This window comes from Triticum urartu, chromosome 7 (genome assembly GCF_003073215.2).
Source record: "Triticum urartu cultivar G1812 chromosome 7, Tu2.1, whole genome shotgun sequence".
Classification (NCBI taxonomy): Eukaryota; Viridiplantae; Streptophyta; class Magnoliopsida; order Poales; family Poaceae; genus Triticum; species Triticum urartu.
The window spans coordinates 480,378,783-480,396,646 of NC_053028.1; the positions used below are offsets into that span (position 1 = coordinate 480,378,783).

The 17,864-nt window shown below is 42.7% G+C and overlaps 1 protein-coding gene across 9 annotated transcripts; it reads right to left on the bottom strand.

Annotated features, from left to right (window-relative positions):
* Positions 1-597: 597 nt before the first annotated feature.
* On the bottom strand, positions 598-7,628 carry LOC125521490. Of its 9 annotated transcripts, none has more exons than XM_048686540.1 (13): positions 7,112-7,627; positions 6,885-7,024; positions 5,785-5,862; positions 4,470-4,564; positions 3,721-3,805; positions 2,626-3,045; positions 2,089-2,196; positions 1,933-2,000; positions 1,702-1,789; positions 1,546-1,617; positions 1,276-1,329; positions 1,094-1,193; positions 598-996 (listed from the first exon to the last, which is right to left on the bottom strand). In XM_048686540.1, the coding sequence occupies exons 1-12, from the start codon at positions 7,527-7,529 to the stop codon at positions 1,104-1,106; spliced, it is 1,716 nt and encodes a 571-aa protein (XP_048542497.1). In that variant the 5' UTR covers positions 7,530-7,627; the 3' UTR covers positions 598-996; positions 1,094-1,103. The 9 variants fall into 9 exon arrangements, 4 of the variants coding, with proteins under 4 accessions (XP_048542497.1, XP_048542498.1, XP_048542500.1 ...); XM_048686541.1 differs by having other exon boundaries at positions 4,470-4,549; positions 7,112-7,626; XR_007289305.1 differs by lacking the exons at positions 598-996; positions 1,094-1,193; positions 1,276-1,329 and having other exon boundaries at positions 1,548-1,617; positions 1,702-1,832; positions 1,933-2,016; positions 7,112-7,628.
* Between the last annotated feature and the right edge of the window lie 10,236 nt (positions 7,629-17,864).

Sequence of the window (17,864 nt, forward strand, 5' to 3'; positions counted from 1 at the left end):
ACAGAGCCTTTGTCTCTCGCTCTTTGGAAAAGAAATCATGACCGAGGCCTTCGATGGTTCATGTGCTAATTGACCGGTCTGGCTAGTTGTCTATACGTATTTGTGTACATATACACGGCCAGCTTGCCTGCCGGAGCGTAGATATTTAAATACGTACGCGGAGCATAGATATTTAAATACGTACGCGCACCCTGACGATCAAGCGAATACATGTATTCTAGCTTCATATGACCCGGTTCATATACATACGCATGTTGGCTGCACCGAACCGGGCGTACGTTCGTGCTAGCACGCAACTTTCTTCCATACAGCTATAGGTCCTGCATGGGCCATGCAAATACGTGCACATGCACTAATGGCATGCACGTAGGTGATCACCGAAGCATACACAAAAGTGCTTAAAAAAATTCATTCATTTTTAAGAATGCATTTTAGTGTTAAAGCACACGTACAAAAGTACGTCAAACAGTCGCACTCACAAACCATACCGCATGAAACTAGACCCACAGCTGAATACGTTCTAAATACATTGGATGCATGCACTCAGGTATACAGAATACACATGCATCCCAAAAAAGACCAACGGAGGAGATAACATGTTGAGTGTGCTCACTCTCATAAACGAATTTTCCTTAATTAGGCTCAATGCTACATATTTCTGGTCACATTATGTACAGGGGCAAAAAGGTCTTTTCACGTGTACAAAATGAACTAGAGTGTCATATAGGGAAAGAAATTAAGACTATAGGTCATATAGGGAAGAAATTTTTTTCAGTGTCAAATAAGGAACATGATTTTAAGAGAGTGTCAAATAAGGAATTCTCTCTTGTTTCTATCCATAAGCTTGTCCTGGTCTGTACTGTCAAGTGTCTGCTAGAGATCTCAAGTTCTTTGCAATATTCACTTCGATGTTATGGGGGGGATACATGGTTCTACATAGTAATCAGTTTGTCTTCTGTATCAGAATCATCGTCTTCACAAGTCACTGTGACCAGCCTAGTGGAATATGGTTTTGTTCTCAGTTTGGAAGTAAAACATCTATATTGAACTGAGCTATATGAAAAATGGGAAACAAAATAATGTACTTCCATACCAAAATATCATCATACACGCTCAGCAGACAATGCTTCCGAAGAATCTGAACCAAGAAGCCTTTCTGCTTCATCATTAGCCTCGGCTTGTATACGCCATTGCTGAAATGGTTATAGAAGCAAATGTTAGTTCCTCGTAAACGATGGTATGCTCGATAGAAATTTTGGGCCGAAGGTTTTCCACCTCTTCAAGACTGTCAATCTCCATCAACTGTTCAATTTGTTCTGATATTCTTTCCTGAATTGTAACACTCATTATTAGCTATCTGCCCGGAATTAATCAGAAAAACAAAAACAATGGTAGAAACAATGATTAGGAAGTACTCCCTCCGTTCGGAATTACTTGCCGTACAAATGGATGTATCTAGACGTATTTTAATTCTAGATACATTCATATCCGAGACGAGTAATTCCGAACGGAGGAAGTATACTGTATGTATTGATAGGAACTTACTGCACCGGTTGCTGCTTCAGCAACGATAACATCAGAGTCCATTTCAACTTCAATTTCAATCATAGAACATAACTGCAATGCCATATTCAACATTTTATTTCAGCTACATTACATGCGAAATGTATACAGATTTATATTTACAGTCTCTTGTGTTACTTTTGCGTAACTTTCCATCAGCTCAATCTTTGCCAAAAGCGTAGTTTCCAAGCTTTTTCGTACCCTCTTCACTCTACCACGTCGAGCACTGCAAATTAGTTTGTACAATGCTCAATTCTCCTCATAAAACACTGCAGTAGAACATGAAACTATTGTAATAAAACAGTGCTTTTTTAAGTAAGTAAATTAAACCAGTATGATAGAAGAACATGCAACTTCTGTAAAAATTACCGATATGATGGTTCGCCTACTGCTAATATCTTGTTCTCCAACTGAGACATTCTTGCAAGCATCCACACCTTCGATGGAATAATTCTGGACACTATGCTTTTCAAAACTTTACGTCTAGCAGAAGATTTACTGGTTACAGAGATTAAACAGACAAACCTCTTTTTCAACAAGCTGTTTCAGATCCTTAAGACGACTTTGAAGCATGTCATATTGAGATAAGAGTTTCTGCTGTACAGCAACTATGTCTACCGCCTTTTGCGGAAGCTGGACAAACACAAGAGTTAAATCATGCAGGATAGTTAATACACACCACACTTTCTAGTTCAAGACTATAGTCACTGCATTTACCTCCAAAAAACATTACTCAACACGAAAAAGATTTTGAAGTTGATAGTATGGTTGAGAACATAATTAGAATTATCATTGCCATCAGTAATGCTAACGGAATGGGTAGTATTGCCAACAAGTACTGGCAAGATCAGGTGGAGCTAACCCATCAACAAAGCAAGATGGAACAGTCTAATACTAATAGTAAACAAATTTATCGGTGATACATGACTAGATCTTTACCTACCTGCTCAGAGTATCACTACTTTGTTTCATTTCTTTCTCTCTTTTTTAAGGGAACTTTGTTTCGTTTCTTTAATGAAAGAAACACCCTAGATGTTTTTGCTACATGGAAATCAAACATACCTTTCGTGTCTCTGGCAGGATCACTTGATTTAGTGTTGTCCCAACAGCAGCCGATGCAATGACAGTTGCTGTAATTAGTCTAGGGAGGCTTGGATCAATGAATGCAGAAACAGCATCTCCAGAAGCAAGCAAAGCAACAGCACCGCCAACTAGATAAGGACTAAGAAACAATGGTCCCACATTCTTTGATGGCACTCTTAGCAACTTTGAGATCTCTCCACTGACATGGTTAGTGAGGCACATGGGTTCTCCTGGACTAAACCCTTTTGAGCGTGCCGCGATCTTGAGGGGACCCATCTGACGATAAGCATTGGCTGGGGCAGCCAAGGAAATGGTCACTCTTTCTCCTCCTTGAGCAGGCAGTTCCACAGTCTTGGTAGCAAATCTATGTGTGCGGGCTGTTCCTGAGGGTGTACGGATCTGCAACACAAATGACAGATAAACATATCAGTAATTAGAAACTGAAACCAAATTGACATAAGCTGTTAACAGTACTGTGCATAGATTGTAAAAGAAGATGATATCATCCATGAAAGGCTGACCTGAAGCCCCAGCATGCTGCCACAAAATTCCGGACGCCAATCAGTATTCAGTGAGAAATGGCAGTTAATTCTTGAATGTCGAATTAGCAGCACTTAAGAATGGGGCAACATTGGGTATGTGGCATAATGGACTGTTTACTCTAGAGTTGATAGTTGCCAATTCTCTACGACCAAATTTGGTCATGCTGACTTGACTGACAAGTGTTTGGTTATTTTCCGATAACTATGACAAGATATGTTCATGTTTTTGATGTGGAGCTTAAAACAAATACGGGTACAAGTTTGTCATTAGTGGTAGCAACATTTTGATAATTTTGTACTGCGTCATCATCTTTACATTTCGAACATTCTATCCAAACATTCTTGCCTCAATCTTAACAGAAAATGTGATGAAATATACTTCCATTCAGTTCACCATATACTTTTACATAATATGCAAGACCCTAAGGCATTTCACGTGTCACGAAGAACAAAGTAAAACTCCGTCTAAAGTAAATAGCATCAACATATAAATAGACTAATTTCTAATCTGCATTTTGGAAAGGAAAGCTACCACGATAGAGTGAACGGCAGCTGGAAGATCATCTTTCATCACATTTATAAATTGCAAGGCCTTCTCAAAAGCTGAAATATTCATGCTGCGTTCGGTAGGAGAAGATCCTTAGAGAAATAATATTAGAAGCGACATGAAGTATAGTAACTGCTGGAAAACTGAAATGAAGCACTAAAATTTGTATTGTGAGATAACAGTAAAACAACAGAAATTAACCAATTTACATAATGCAAAGGAGTACGCAGAGAATGAATAATCATTGGAAGGCCCACAAATCACCCCTGTCATAGAGTTACATCGAAGAACAATGTGTAGTTATCAAACATTTAAGACGTTTCGGCATCCTGGAAAGCAATATTTTTGGGAGCAATATTGAACCACCCCACAAACCAATTACAAGAGCAACATTGAGTTGCCCATCATACCACCCCCAAAAACACATGAAAAAAGTATCAGTCAGACCATAACCGGATTACTGATTAAGCTCAACATTTTCAATGACTCGTTATGATTCAAGATATCAAGTATCTCTAAAGTTCAAGCACCTAGACCCCCCCCCCCCCTCTCCCGCTAGCAAAAAAAAAAATGTTGCTGGTAAAGGTTCGTATTAGTTGCTTTTGAAAAGTAGTGATCATAATCCATAATTAAAAGCCTAAAAGGACACTAAATTACAATAAACAACATTATGAAGGTGGTACAGAAATATCCAATAGACGGCTTGATGAATAAAACATGTTTCAGTCACTAACCTCACTTCTTCTGACTCGATGCTTGTAACGTCTCCAGAAAATAGTTCATATTGGTACCGGCACTTCGAACAAGAAACCACCTGAAGGGCATCCAACTAAAAACCATAACGATATTTGCAATTCAAAGCATCCAACTAAAAATATTCCAGGTTTTGTGTTCATGTTGTTGATCTGCCATGAGTTGGGGTGGAAGGCATTAGACATGTATATAGTTGTTCATAGTTCCCCATTGTGAAGGGTTTCTTGCGTATTTAACACACTTGCATGTGTATACCTATGTAACATATCTGCCAAATGGTCTCCTACAAATAGAAGCAATATTGTTGACAGCAAGAATCAGACCTAGTCCAAGTAATCCTACAAGCATGGTATAATCTATCCATGGTGGCAGTCTAGCCTGACAACTAGATCCTTGTAGGACTTGACGAGGGATAAATAGCCTGTCGCAGGACATGGCTGTCACACAAACATATAGAAAGAAAGGGGGAAAAGAACTGATTTCCACACGAACTAGAACAACAGCCATGAGAGCACTTGGGAGAGCTTGCCAGCGGAAAATGGGCGATGACGGCATTATAGCAACCTTGAAAATGGAACAAACGGGAAAGAAGGTGAGTTAGGTGGTGGTGTATTGAAAGACGGGCCATGGAGAAGTTTGGGGGCAGCACGCAACGCGCAAGAGGGATGTGTATGCCCCACCGTGGAGATTGGCAATGGTAAGAGGTGCGCACGGCCGGGGGAGGGGGGTGTCATTGTGAAAAGTGGCAAGAGGGTTATGTCAACCGGTTTTGGTAGACAGGAGAGTAGAATAATTGGTTCCTATTTTAGAGGTGAAGTGGAGAATATATAAAACTTGAGAATTGAGAGGGTTAACTGTTAAGAATACGTTTCCTATATAAAATTATCAAAATGTCCTGCTGAAGTGCTTATAAGTTATAGCAATGTGCGACCATAAAGAGTGAAACTATTTACTAAAGCATCCATTGTCACTAAACCCTAGTGAGGGACAGAATTACAAAATAAGATCCACCTACCAGAATTACAATTTGCATATGGATCTAAAAGCATTTATATTCCTAGAACTCTCCCTTCTGTGCTCCTACCTACTGGCGACAGTATGTTGGTTCCTGTGCTAACAATATCTAACAGCTACCGTCCCCATTGTTTCCCTCTTATTCTTCCAAGTCACATTTGTCTCGCGTCTCATGATGTATCCAGCTGCGGAAAATTGTTTAGAAGTTCGTGTTTTGCAAGCTGATGAGTAGTATTCAGTATGTGAAGGAGAAGTAAAGCAACTACTTCTGAAGCATCGAACCTGAGTTCCATGCTGAGGCTGTGCGACAGCAATTGCCACCATGCAGGTTGGACAGCGAACAGTTATGCCAAACGGGACCTGCAGTAACTAAAATGTGTTACTGTAACACTTAATTGCACTAATTTAATGTGTACAAGATATATTCCATTCACTAAGGCACCCACATGTCAACATTGGATATTCAATTTTCACCAAAACTATCAAATTTCAAAGATATTCAGAACTACTGGCATTATTGTGGGGCAATGTGCAATCTTGTAATATTAATACTGCCAAACTGTTCAAAATTAATTTTTACTCTGTTAATATTCAAAGCAGATATATTCTAGGCATATTAAGTCACGCAACATGCAAACTTTGATACGTTGGCTCCCAAACAAAGATACCCCTAGGAGGCGAAGGAGGTCCTGGATAAATTGGGATACTTAGAATGTTCATGAGCTGATTTCATTTGTTATGCCCGCCAAACTGTGGACTAAGGTGTGCCTTCTGCAAACCGCCAGATGGACGCACCTAAGAGTACTTGACCTTGCGAATTTGAAACTTGATCCCATGTATTTTAATATGCTAACTGGCTTAATTTCTTCTTTGCTGCTGTTATTATCAGTCTAAGGCGGGAAAAAAGAAAGTAGTGCCATACATAAATGGTTTCCCACTGAATCCTTTGTCAAATAAACTCCTCTGAAGTACATTTATTGCTATCTGATAAATTTCTATTTGCAACTTCTTGGTAGAAATTATTCATATCTTGATGGAAATGCTATGAAAATGGGATGGCAAGGTGATTGTTCTGGGAATGATTTTGTATTGCACTTATTCATATCCACAGTCAAAGATGATTAAAGTTGTAAATTAAGTCTACATAGAATTAAACTGCAAAGCAGAAAAATGAAGAAAGTAAGCACTGAGATAGATAGCAGCCAGATATTTTGTGTTGTTGTGCGAAGTATCTATCTACTCAGCGTTTACTTTCTAAAACTACAAATTCATGGGTCAGAAATCAGCATGATACTTGGCACACCAGATTGGAGCATCATGCGACAGATGACATAAGCACACGACATTCCTCTGGCACATGAGTTCCTAACACGAAACCTCACCTCCTCTGCAGAAGATACACCCGCACGGGACACGTAGTCGACTATCCTGATAGCATCAGAAACGCGCAGAGCCGCCGCCAATCGCTGGACAAGCAACGCGTAGGTCCGCGCGTCCGGCCTTGCCCAGCCCCAGCGCCCTACTGCAAACTCAGAGTTGGACACCGGAGTCAGGAGCACTCAAGCAACTCATGAATGGACAAAATAGCAGAGGAGCAAGGCGGGCTCACCTCGCGCCAGGCCGGCGCGCATCGCGTCGAAGACGGAGAGCGCGAGGTCGACGTTGCCCCGGTCAAGCGCCGCCGCTACTATCGCATTGGAGTCGGACGCGTCAAGGGACGATTTCGAGCCGGAGCCGGCCCCGCCTCCCAGCGACTCCGCGACAATGTCCAGCGCTCGGTCCGCGTCCTCTGCCCCGGAGACCCTCCGGAGGAGGTCTGCGTCGAGCGAGCTGTCGGCCGGCGCTTCTGACGAGCCGGCGCCACCGCCGGATGCCGCGGAGCTGGCCCTCTGCAGGGAGGGCCAGCGGGAGGCGGGTGGGAAGAGGAAAGAGAAGCCGGTGTTGGTGGCGGACGCGAGCGGCGGGGGATTGAGGGGGCGCGGCGGATGGTGGACTGCGGGCGCGGGCGGGAGGAAGGCGAGCGCCATGGCCGCGTGGTCTCAGAGGGAAAACGTCGAGCACATGTCGCGCCCGTTCGGTTGTGGATGAGGCGCGGGTGGTGGAACTGGAACGGAACGGCTGCACACGGACATGGCGATCCCTATTTCGCGCGTAGGTCGCTCGGGCAGCCTCGCCTGAGCGCGAGCGCGAGACTGGCCCGGCCCAGCGCTTGGCAGACCACAGCCTCCTTTTTTACATTTTTTCTTTTTTCTATTTTTTTTACTTTTATTCATATTTTCAAATATTCTAAATATATATTACAAAAAAGTTACATAACTTTTTCGAAAATTTTAACCATGCATTTGAAAAACTGTTTTTGATTCATACGAAAAAAGTACTATGTGTATGGAAGAAATAGGCATAAAAATACAAGTTTTAAGAACACTTAAATCATCCATTTGGAAAATATTAAATTTGTATGAAAAAAATTCTGACATACTATATGAAGACTGTAAAATGTGAATGAAAAAAATAGACATGAAAATAGATCAATTTTCAAAAATGTTAATCAAGTATTTGGAAAAATGGTAAACATGTATAAAAATGTTTTTGATATATACAATAAACGTACAATGTGTTTGAAAAAATAGACATAAAAATATGTTTAAAATTTTTTAATTAGGTATTTCGTAAAAAACCTAAATGTATACATAAAATGTTCCTGATGTATATAAAAAATATACAATGGTTATGAAAAAAGTACCAAAAATATATGTTTTCAAAAATGATATTCATTTATTTCCAAAATGGTAAAAGTTTGTTTAAGAAATATTCCTAATGTATAAAAAATACAATGTTTAAGAAAAAAAAGTAGAAATCAAAACAACGTATTTTTCGAACAAATTTAATTATGTATTTAAAAATGCTTAAACATGTGCATAAAAAATATTCTTGATGCATACAAAAAGGTAAAAAAAAACGAAGAAATTTGAAGAGAGAAAAAGAAAAAGAAAAAAATCATTAAACACATGAAAGAAATGAAAAAAAGGTGAGAAACGAAAAAAAAACAGAAAGAGGAAGACGGGAAGAAACAAAGAAAACCGAACAGAAAAAAAAGTGACAGCTAAGAAATGTAAATGGTAAGAGGCCAGCCCGGTACTATAGCGCGCATGAATAATCTTCAGTCCAGGGGAGTATATATCTTGCTTATAGCGAGATAAAACTCGAAATTATTAATTAAGGAGTATTCGTTGCAAAGAACACTCCACTTTCTCAGATCGTGACAAATGGCGCACATGCAGCGCGCCATTTGTCGTAACCTGAGAGTTTTTCTTTTTTCGTAAATCTGTTTATTCAAAATATTTTATCTTTTAAACAATGCGTTCAAATCTCGAATCGTTTTCATCATTGGATTCCTCGCGTCGAGATTTTCAAAACTAGATCTCATGTTGATAGGTTTTGACGAACTTTTTTTTCACGAAAAAAACCCGCGAAAAAAAGGCAAAAAAACCGAACCGGGAGCACGGTTTTTTCCCTTTTCGAAAGAGGCACGCCCGTGCCTCTCGCAAAATCACACCCGTGCCTCGCGTGGAAGTAAAACCATGACTCGCGTGGAAGAAAAAAAAACAAAAAACATATTTTTTCGTTTTCGAGAAGCACGGCCGTGACTCTCGCGAAAGTACAACTGTGCATCTCGCGAAAGCAAAACCGTGACTCTCGTGAAAAAAAACAGAAAACGCGTATTTTTTTCCCTTTCTGAGAAGCATGGCCATGACTTTCGCGAAAGCACAACCGTGCCTCTCGCGGAAGCAAAACCGTGACTCGCGAAAGAAAGAAAAAACACGTTATATTTTCCCTTTTTTAGAGGCACGGTCGTGACTCTTGCGAAAGCAAAACCGTGACTCTCGCGAAAAAAAAATAGAAAACGCGGTTTTTTCCGTTTCCGAAAGGCACGGCCGTGACTCTCGCTGAAGCGCAACCGTGCCTCTCGCGAAAGAAAACCGTGACTTTCGCGAAAGAAAGAAAGAAAAAAACACGTTTTTCACGCAAAACTATTTTTTTTGATTTTTTTATCAAAAAGCTAAAGAAGACGGGGGAAAACCAAAACGTCAAAAAAAGGGGATAAAAAACCGTTTAAAAAGCCGAAAACGCGTGCGAAAAAACAAAAAAACAAAATCCAGATGGAGCATCCAAAACATGACACGTGGCGAATGGCTAAGAGCGCGCCAAGTGGCACTGATCGTTGCGAGGCTTCCGAAGAAGCGCTCATTAACTAGTTGCTCCCGATAAAACTACCGTGTTGAATAGCAACCAACCGTTTACTATCGAGCGCGCCTGTCCCTCTATATGGGCCGGCAAATTCCGATATTTTGTCCCCACTGGTTTTGGGAATGTTCTACGGCTTTCCCTGAACACATTTTTCCTTTATTATTATTTTCTTTATTTTTTCTTTCTTTTACCCTTTTGTTTACATTTAAAAAAATCTGTAATTTTTTGAACTCCTCAATTTTTAAAAATCCGGGAATGTTTTCCAAATCCACATTTGCTTTTTGAAATTCATGATATTTTCTAAAAATAATGCACATTTATTCAAATTCACAAACACTTTTTAATTTTCTGAAATACGTCAACATTTTTGGAAATACGGGAATAATTTTCAAATTCATGATTTATTTTAAAAATTAGATATATTTTTCAAAATCGTGAAGAATTGTTAAAATCATGTATTGTTTTAAATTTCGTAAACATATTTTGCATTGTGTGAACATTTTCATATTAGTGAACATGCTTTAAATTATGAATTTTTTCAATATCAGTAACGTTTTTAGATTTCATGAACAATTCTAAAATTTGTAAAAAAATAGTAATTCATGAACATTTTTTGAATCCGCGGACAATTTTGAAGTCGCAATTTTTTTTGAAATAGTGAACAATTTTTGTATTGGCGTACATGTTTTGTATTTGGTGAACTCTATTGTACTCGCAAATATTTTTTGTATTTAGAAGAATGTTTCATATTGATGGCAATTTTTAAAATTTGGGAACAGTTTTTGAAAATCCAGATCAAATTACGGAAACTGAAAACATTTTTTGAAATCGCAAAGTGAGAAAATTTTGAATTCCGGTAATATTTCTCAAAATCATTGACATTTCTTGAATTAGAAATATTTTATCAAATTGATGAACAGTTTTTGAAATCCAATAATAATTTTCAAATTCGTGAATATTTATTTAAACTAAAAAAATTCAAATTTACGAACACTTTACAACTTCATGAACGTTTTCAAAATCTCAAAACATTTTTTGAGAAAGAAGAAACAGAAAAGTAAACATTGAAAAGCAAGAAAAATGAAAAGCCAAACAAACAGGTGAGCCCTCCCATGCATCTGGGTTGTCCCCAACCTAGCGTGAGGGGGTAGGGCATGCACGTTTCCTCACGTAGGTCGGGGAGGAGGTCCCGTTCCACACCGCGGGAGACAAGAGCATGCTACGTTTGATGGGCCCTCGACCCACTTTTTATTTTGCGGACATCCCCAGTGCTGACCTGCAAAAGGGATACCTTGTTTGTCCACGAACTAATTCGGACATGTCCACAGACACGGATATGGGAGCCAACCAGCCAAACATGTCCCTTATATATTTGTCCCTATTTTATTCTTATGTCCGCAACACCTAAAAACGTATGGAAAGTAGCACAATTCATCAATTCATCGATGAAATAACATACAAATATTCGTAGTACAACAATAGTTCAAATGTAAATACTACATATGAAATAACCGAATGTTCAACAAGTTATTCGAATTCAACGATTCTCGAGTCAGAATCTGCACATGTCATCTCATGCACTATGCCCCTTGAGTTTCATCCAACAATGTTTGAACGTAAATGGCCTACCCTCGGTCCTGTAGTACAGCACGGCAACATGTCTAGGCTATACAACATGATGACTATCAAGTTACAATTTTGAGCGAATCAATCAATTGACCAACATGTATATCAAGAATAAGAACTTACCATTAGATGGTGCATCGACGATGGCCTAGGGACTTCACATTGAGATCATGGATCACGTGCATGTCATAGGGCGTGTCGTTGTTTTCCTCACGAAACGAGGCACACACGAGTTCTGCCAAAAGATTGAACCCCCTTGCCTCATACCTACAAATTCCTCGGCTATGACCTTTTTCCATGCATCGCACAACAAGTCATCCTCTATCATCATGTAGCCTGCCATCGTGCTTACTCTAGAAAACAACAAGAAGTTTTAAAAAAGCTCAATGTCATTTGATCGAACACCTGTCGGTGGTGATGTCCGCCATGGATAGCGTCAGCGGGGGGCGAAACGTACGTGGCTACGGACAAATTTCGGGCGGATGGCGGCGTAGTCCAAGGCAGACAGGCGCGTGGGTGGGGGCTCCGGATGTCCAAAAAATGCTTGGGGTGGTCGGAGAGGTACACCGACGGCGTCAGACGAGGAGGGTGCGGATACAGAATAAGGGGAAGCAGGGGTAGAGTGAAAGAAAAAGTGGCCCAGAAGGGGATTTGAGCTGGGGGTATGTAACACCCACGATGCGCTATATCTCCCACGTGTCGGAGCACGACTTAGAGGCATAACCGCATTGTAGGCATGTCGTAAGAGGGGTAATCTTTACACATCCCATGTACTGAACAAGAAAGAGATAAAGAGTTGGCTTACAATCGCCACTTCACACAATACATAAATATAGCATTATATCATCCAGAATACAATCAAGGTCCGACTATGGAACCCAAAATAAAGACAACCCCAAATGCGATAGATCCCCGATCGCCCCAACTGGGCTCCACTACTGATCGTCTGGAAAGGAAACATAGTAACGTCCTGAATCCTCGTCAAACTCCCACTTGAGTTCGGTCGCATCCCCTGGAATGGCATCATCGGCACCTGCATCTGGTTTTGGAAGTAACCTGTGAGTCACGGGGACTCAGCAATCTCACACCCTCGCGATCAAGACTATTTAAGCTCATGGGTAGGAAAAGGTAGTGAGGTGGAGCTGCAGCAAGCACTAGCATATATGGTGGCTAACATACGCAAATGAGAGCGAGAAGAGGAGCAAAGCACGGTCGATAAACTATGACCAAGAAGTGATCCTAGAACTAATTACGCTCAAGCATAACACGAGACCGTGTTCTCTTCCCGGACTCCGCCGAAAAGAGACCATCACGGCTACACACGTTGTTGATTCATTTTAGTTAAGTTAAGTGTCAGGTTTTCTACAACCGGATATTAACAAATTCCCATCTGCCCATAACCGCGGGCACGGCTTTTGAAAGTTCAAAACCCTGCAGGGGTATCCCAACTTAGCCCATCACAAGCTCTCACGGTCAACGAAGGATATTCGTTCTCCCAGGAAGACCCGATCAGACTCGGAATCCTAGTTACAAGACATCTCGACAATGGTAAAACAAGACCAGCAAAGCCACCTGAATGTGCCGACAAATCCCGATAGGAGCTGCACATATCTCGTTCTCAGGGCACACTGGATTGTCCAAACTTCTGGTAGGCCAACCCAGAGTTGCCCCTGGTGGCCACCGGCGGCTGACAAGTTGGACCAACACTCAGAGGAGCACTGGCCCGGGGGTTTAAAATAAAGATGACCCTTGAGTCCGTGAAACCCAAGGGAAAAAGGCTTAGGTGGAAAATGGTAAAACCAAGGTTGGGCCTTGCTGGAGGAGTTTTATTCAAGATGAACTGTCAAGGGGTTCCCATTATAACCCAACCGCGTAAGGAACGCAAAATCAAGGAACATAACACCAATATGACGGAAACTAGGGCGACAAGAGTGGAACAAAACACCAGGCATAAGGCCGAGCCTTCCACCCTTTACCAAAGTATATAGGTGCATTAAAGTAAACAAGACATAATAGTGATATTCCAACAATAATCATGTTCCAACAAGAAACAAACTTCAATCTTCACCTGCAACTAGCAACACTATAAGAGGGGCTGAGCAAAGCGGTAACATGGCCAAACAACGGTTTGCTAGGACAAGATGGGTTAGAGGCTTGACATGGCAATATGGGAGGCACGATAAAGCATGTGGTAGGTATCGCGGCATAGCAATAGAGCGAGCAACTAGCAAGCAAAGATAGAAGTGATTTCGAGGGTATGGTCATCTTGCCTGCAAAGTTCTCCGAGTTGACGTAAGCTTGATCCTCGTAAGTGTACTCAACGGGTTCCTCGATTACGTACTCGTCTCCCGGCTCTACCCAAGGCAAGAACACAAGCAAGGGAAACACAATCAACCATGGTGCAATGCGCAAGCAACATGATGCAAAACATGGCATGATATGCGGGATGTGATATGCAATGCATATGCGTGCTCCGGAAGGAAAAGATTGAACCAGGCCTCAACTTGGCAAACCAAGAGCGCCGCTGGAAGGATGAATTGATTTCGGTAGAAATCGATATAAAGATCACCGAAATCGGATGCACGGTTTGCAAATGGCAAGCAAAACAAGAATGGCACAATTCTGCGATTAACAACACGATGCCATCTAGAATGCAACAAGAAACTAAGCTACTGCTCACCAACATAACAACAAAGCACATGGCAGTGATCTACTTAAGATGCTTGACAAAAGATGAACACTGAGCTACGTCTAAATCACACAATAGCAGGTTCAAACAAGCATGGCAAAAATGCAAAAGATATCAGCTTCACAGACTTAGTGAAAATTACAACATGTCAGGATTTAATATCAGGAAGCAATGTTTAGAGCAAGAGAACAACATGCTACAGGATCAGATCATAGCAACACAAGGCATGGTATGAATCTACTCAAAGCATATAACAAAACTCCCTTACTGACCATAAGCCAAAAGGGCACAGAAAATATGATGGCACCCATATAAATATAGCAAGTTTCGTTAACAAATTCAGACCTAGCAGAAAACTAGACATGGCAAAAAACAGAGTTACGTAGGCATGTTTGCAAGCTCGATGCACTCAACACAAGGCATTGCATGACAAGCTAAGCATACACCCAGACCCAACAAGAAGACATGATCATGAAGCTAAACATGGCAAGAACAATCTCATAGCATGCATGGATCAACTACAACAACCTTGGCAAAATTGATTAACACGTAAACAATCTGCCAGGAACATTTTATAGAAAAAGTAGAGCAAGATTGAGTCATGCTAGGGTACTCTATAAATGCAAACAGGGACATGGATGGATAGAGCATAACCATATGATCAAATCATCCTTACTGAATATACTCAAAAGAAGTATGGACCACTCTGTAGCAACATGAATACATGGCATAAAAATAATAGCTGGGAAATGACTTAGTGAAATTCTAAGTCCCTGAAATCAGCAACATCACGAGAGCTACTTTGCATGCATGTTCTAGTCACCACATTGATCACAAAAATACATGGCATACACCTCTGTAAAGATGGCATGGCATAGCCCAAAACACATGTAGAGCTCATGCTCATATGCAGCACACATTAATCATGGCAAAAATGACAAAAGCTCATAATCTCATAAGAATCAGGAACTAACATTTTATAGCACTCTTGCAACAGCATTTTAGGCATGAATATGGACTCAAACAAGCATGGCGCAATGGAATGAAATGAAGAGGACATCCTAACGAACATTTTGATATATCACACGCGCGAAATGGAGCTACGGATGCGAAGTTATGGCATGTTGAAAAGTGCTAGAAAATATAAGGAACTAGGGACTTAGAGAAAATTGGAGAGTCAACCTCTCTCAGATCTAGGGTTCCTCGCGCGGATCCCGAGGTTCGCCAGAGAACTGGCCGGAAAAGGACGCCGGAGAGGACGCCAGTGGACGGGGCGGTGAGATCCGGGCGGCTCCTGCCCGGATCCGGCCGGAACGGTCGCCTGCGATGGCGGGGCGGTGCCGCGGAGCTCCGGTGGCCGGCGCGGGCGGCGTGGAGGCGAGGCGGCGAGGCGGAGGCGGCAGCCGGTGCCAGTGGGGGCGAACGACGGCAGAGGTGATGTAGGGCGGCGACCTCGGGCGCGGCCTCCCGGGGCAGGTGGCGGAGGGCGCGCGGGCCGGGGAGGGCCCGCCGCGGGCTCGGAGGGCCGGCGCGGTTAGGGGCGGAGGCGCGCCACATGGAGTGCGCTAGTTGGCCGCGGGCGGCAGTGCGGGCGTGTCCGGCGGAAACAGACACGTCCGGCGGCGGCAGGGGCTATTCCTTAGGGTTTCACCGCGAATTTGGAGGAGGGGGCACCTATTTATACATAGAAGGAGCTAGGAGAGTCCAAATAGAGTGCGATTTTTGGTCACACGATCGTGATCGAACGGCCGAGAGGATGGAGGGGGTTTGGATGGGTTTTGGGCCACTTTGGAGGGGTGTTGGGCTGCAACACATACGAGGCCTTTACGGTTCCTCGGTTAACCGTTGGAGTATCAAACAAACTCCAAATGGCACGAAACTTGACAGTCGGTCTACCGGTAGTGTACCAAGGCTGCTTGGCAAATATTGGTCCATTCCGAGAAGGTTTAGCACCCGCACACAAAAAGAGGCAAAAGGGGTCGCCGAAGGACATAGGAGTGCTGGAATGCAAAACGGACAACGGGGAAAATACTCGGATGCATGAGACGAACATGTATGCAAATGCGATGCACATGATGACATGATATGAAATGCATGACATGGACAAAAAGCCAAACGAAGGCAAAACCCAACCACGAAGGAATATCATAACTTAGAGCCGAAAATGGCAAGAGTTGGAATACAAATATGGCAAGTTACATACGGGGTGTTACAACACTCCACCACTACGAAAGGATCTTGTCCCGAGATCTAGGACTGGAAAAACTCCGGATATTCGGAACGGAGGTGGTCCTCGCGTTCCCAGGTGGCCTCTCGGTCGGAATGATGTGACCACTTCACTTTCAGGAATTTGATAGACTTGTTGCGAGTCTTGCACTCAGTTTCTTCAAGAATAGCAACGGGATGCTCATGATAAGACATGTCTTCTTGGAGATCAATCTCCTCGAAGTTGATGGTGCGGTCAGGAGTCTTGAAACACTTGCGTAGCTGAGACACGTGAAACACGTCGTGCACGTTTGCAAAGTTGGATGGAAGCTCAAGTTGATAGGCGAGATTGCCTCTTTTGCTAATGATCTTGAAAGGATCCACGTATCTAGGGGCAAGCTTCCCTTTGATACCGAAGCGACGAGTACCTTTCATTGGAGAGACGCGGAGGTAGACATGGTCTCCGATCTCGAAAGCCAAGTCATGATGCTTGCTATCATAGTAACTCTTCTGGCGCGATTGCGCGGCTTTGAGATTTTCACGAATGACTTTGCACATTTCTTCAGCCTCTGTGATCAAGTCATTGCCAAGAAGTTGGCGTTCACCAGTCTCTGACCAGTTAAGAGGAGTACGACACTTTCTGCCATAGAGAATCTCGAATGGGGCGTTGCCCGAACTTGCTTGGAAGCTGTTGTTGTAGGAGAACTCGGCATATGGAAGACAATCTTCCCACTTCATACCGAAGGAAATGACACAAGCCCTAAGCATATCTTCAAGAATTTGATTAACTCACTCGACTTTTCCACTAGTTTGAGGATGGAAGGCTGTGCTGAATCGAATGTTGGTGCCCATGGCCTTCTGAAAGGAGTCCCAGAACTTAGAAGTAAAGATGCTTCCATGATCTGAAGATATCAACTGCGGAATGCCGTGCAAGGAGACAATCCTAGAGGTATATAGCTCTGCCAACTGAGCTGCTGTGATAGTTTCTTTGATATGAAGAAAATGAGCCAGTTTAGTAAGCTTGTCGATGACGACGAATATAGCATCATTGTCACGCTTGGACTTGGGAAATCTGTTGGGGAACGTAGTAATTTCAAAAAAATTCCTACGCGCACGCAAGATCATGTGATGCATAGCAACAAGAGGGGAGAGTGTTGTCTATGTACCCACGTAGATCGACTACGGAAGCGTTGACGCAACGTAGAGGAAGTAGTCGTACGTCTTCCCGATCCGACCGATCAAGCACCGAAACTACGGCACCTCCGAGTTCGAGCACACGTTCAGCTCGATGACGATCCCCGAACTCCGATCCAGCAAAGTGTCGGGGAAGAGTTCCGTCAGCACGACGGCGTGGTGACGATCTTGATGTACTACAGCAGCAGGGCTTCGCCTAAACTCCGCTACAATATTATCGAGGAATATGGTGGCTGGGGGCACCGCACACGGCTAAAGGAATAGATCACGTGGATCAACTTGTGTGTTCTAGGGTGCCTCTACCTCAGTATATAAAGGACCAAAGGGGGGGAGGCTGACCGGCCACAAGGGGCGCGCCAGGAGAGTCCTACTCCCTCCGGGAGTAGGATTCCCCCCCCCC